The 3,192-nt window shown below is 35.7% G+C and overlaps 1 protein-coding gene across 1 annotated transcript in view; it reads left to right on the top strand.

The window, feature by feature from the left end:
* The window catches only part of SPATA22 (spermatogenesis associated 22), a 21,082-nt gene that overhangs the window by 13,966 nt on the left and 3,924 nt on the right, over positions 1–3,192 (top strand). Inside the window, exon 5 of the mRNA XM_007937589.1 lies at positions 2,254–2,593. Within this exon, the coding sequence (XP_007935780.1) occupies positions 2,254–2,593 (340 nt within the window). The remainder of the gene's footprint in view (positions 1–2,253; positions 2,594–3,192) is intronic.

The raw sequence follows: 3,192 nt of genomic DNA, 5'->3' as shown, positions 1-3,192 counted from the left end.
CCAGCCACTCCTCATAAGGAAGACTAGGCAATCTACTTCCACAGACATACTGCCTCAGAAACCCAAGGAGGGGTCACTATGGGTCAGAATCGACTGGATGGCAGTGGGTTAGGTTTCGTTCTCTCTCTCTCTCTTTTTTTTATCTTTCTTCTATGAAAGAACTGAAGAAAAAATTCAAGGCCCAAGTTGCAATTTTGAAGGATTCTATGGGCAAAATATTGAATGGTGCAGAAAGCATCAAAAAAAGATGGAAGGAATACAAAGAGTCATATACCAAAAGGAAATCGTCAGTGTTTACCTGTTTCAGGAGGTAGCATATGATCAAGAACCAATGAGTGAAGGAAGAATCAAAGTTGCATTGAAGGAACTGGTGAACAAAGGCTCTAAGAATTGATGGAACCCCCACCTACTTTGGTCATGTTGTCAGAGGGGGCCATTCCCTGGGAAGGAGGTCATGCTTGGAAAAGTAGAGGGTCAGCAAGAAAAGGGGAACACCCTCAAAGAGATGGATTGACACAGTGGCTGCAACAACAGACTAAAGCATAGTAGGATTGTGAGGCTGGCGCAGAACCAGGCAGTGTTTCGTTCTGTTCATACATAGGGTCGATATGAGTTGGAGGTGACTTGACAGCACCTAACAACAACAACAACAGTATTTCCTCTAAGCAGAAAGATCTTGTCCTGCTCAGGAGCCACTACAACCTAGACCTTATAGCCTGGTGGGGAGTCCAGAACCTTGCCAAACTGCATTGCCTGCTGAGGCATCATCTGTGTGTGGGAGCACATGCAGCAAGGGCACAGCACTGGTCTCCCAGGAGCTATGGGAGCCCCTCATGAGCACAGACTTGGGAGGAAGTTCCAGATGTGCTGTTACCAATCAGTTGTAAAACTGAAAGAAACTTCTGTAAAGATGAATAATAATTTAAAAAATTCTATCAACCATGCTCGAGGAAAGAAAAATTAATGTTTCTAGTCTCTCTATTGAAAATAAAATTACTAAGTTGTTATCATATGATGAGATGATCAATATAGGAAGAAAAGTCTTACAAGTTGTATCAGGCAGTTAATAAAAATATTTTCTACTGGATAATTAATAGTAATACTAAAAATATTTTTTTCCTGTATATCGTGATGTTTGTTGTATTTTTCAGCTTCTAAGAATTTGTAATTAGTTGTGATTTCATCTTCATGATTAATTTTGTATCTAATTTTACTTAAAGAAGGCTCACCAAATTATATATACTTCAAGTACCATAAAACCTGTATGTTTAACTGGTTGGTACTCTCTGCTGTTGAGTCAGTTCTGACTCCTAGCGACCCCTCCTTGGGTTTCTGAGGCAGTATCACTGTGGAAGTAGATTGCCCACTCTTCCTTCCAAGGAGTGGCTGGGGGGTTTGAACCACAAGCCTTCTGGTTATCAGTCAGTTGTCCCAGAGCCACATTTATCCCAGACCTTGTTTTGGATTACTTTCCCAAACAAAGGTGGGATTGTATTGCTTGCCTTCTTGTGATACTTGTGATATTCTGTAGAAAATTATTCAGAATTAAGAATTTATGACTTGGACTAATTTTTGCCTTGGAACTCTTAACTAGCTTGTTTAGAAATTATACATTTGGTCTTAGCTTTATTAACATCACGTTCTGATCAACTTATACAACTCAGATTAATGTAGTTATAAAATGCTGTAACAGATTCATTAGTAGGCTATACAGTAAGCTATATACTAAAAATGCAAAACTTCTAATCAAATAACTATCTGCTTTGTCTGTATTTATTTTCCTTGAGATTTAAAATCATTGACAAACCATAGTAAATTTTTTACTTTGTAGAAAATTTAGAAATAAAAATATAAAAACACAAGCAAAAGTCCTCAAAAATCTCACCACCCAGAAACAAACACTGTCATATGAAAGCTGGTATGGATTTAAAAATATACTTTATAGCACTGAACTCTTAGTTGGGAGACCAGGATTCTACATTTTTCATCATAATTTTATGATTTTGGATAATTTACTTCCTCTCTAAGGTTTAATTTCCTCCTCTGGAAAGAGAGATGATAATATATTGCAGGATTGTTGTGAAGTGTTTGGAATTTCTAACTAGTTAATAGTTAAAAAGTAGTTTATAATAACAACAAAAAGTAGTTTATAATAACAATAAATGAAAATTTTCATCATTCTTTTTTTAATGAAGTAAAAGTATATAGAAAAAAATATTAAATTTTTTCTTTTCTTTTTCCTTACTATTACAGCTACAGAGGTGGCAATAAAAATTCCAGCTTGAAAAGTTGGGATGGAAATGATTTTAAGCCTCAATGCAAAAGAACAAACCTGATGGCAAATGATGGAATAAATTCTTGTCCAAGGAGCTTGGGAGCTCAACAGAAGCAATTAAGACTATCTGAACATCCTAAATTATCTCACCAAAGAGAAACTGAAGTACTCCAGCAAACACGTTCATCAAACATATCTGGCTCCACAGTGAGGGCTATAGACAAAAACAATAAATTACAGGGATTTAAGTCCAATTTTCAACAAAATCAATTTAAGAAAAAAATGTTGGATGATACTCCAGAAGAAAACACTCTCAAGGTAAATTTTTAAATGAGTTAGTATCTTATTTATGTTTTTTCAAAAGTAAGGTTAAGGAAGTATTTATTAAGTTACAAAGATGAGACCATTTGAAGTTAATCCCATGGCATGAATTATTTGATTAGCACAGATGCCCAATTCCATTGGAGTGAAAGAATATCCATTTCAAAAATTTTCTTACAGGGTGTGAACTACTGCTTCCTTTTAAGTTGCTTTAGAGTTTCCTACTGGGTTCCGTCTTTCACTGTTTACTAATTATCAAGATGATGGCCGTTTATCCATTGCCTGTGGATAGTTATTCAAATTCTTCATATGGCAATCTAAATTTTTACAATAGGGATCATGGGGTAAATTTTTTGTAGAGGGCCACATAGTAAACCTTTTTGGGTTTGTAGGCCATATGCTTTCTGTTGCACCTACTATATTTTTTCTCAAATAATGTGCCCATGTAAGTAACTTGCCCACACTTATTAACACACGGCATAACATGCTTATGAAAATAACACTGAGGGTTGTGTGGTTTTGGGAAAAATATAATGTGTGCATTATTTGCCTAAAAATACTGTACTCAGATATACTACTCAACTCTGCTGTATCTC

This window comes from Orycteropus afer, unplaced genomic scaffold (genome assembly GCF_000298275.1).
Source record: "Orycteropus afer afer isolate SDZICR_OR568_19922 unplaced genomic scaffold, OryAfe1.0 scaffold00042, whole genome shotgun sequence".
NCBI lineage: Eukaryota > Metazoa > Chordata > Mammalia > Tubulidentata > Orycteropodidae > Orycteropus > Orycteropus afer.
Note: the sequence above shows the minus strand (reverse complement) of the source record. Positions and strands in the feature narration are given on the sequence as shown.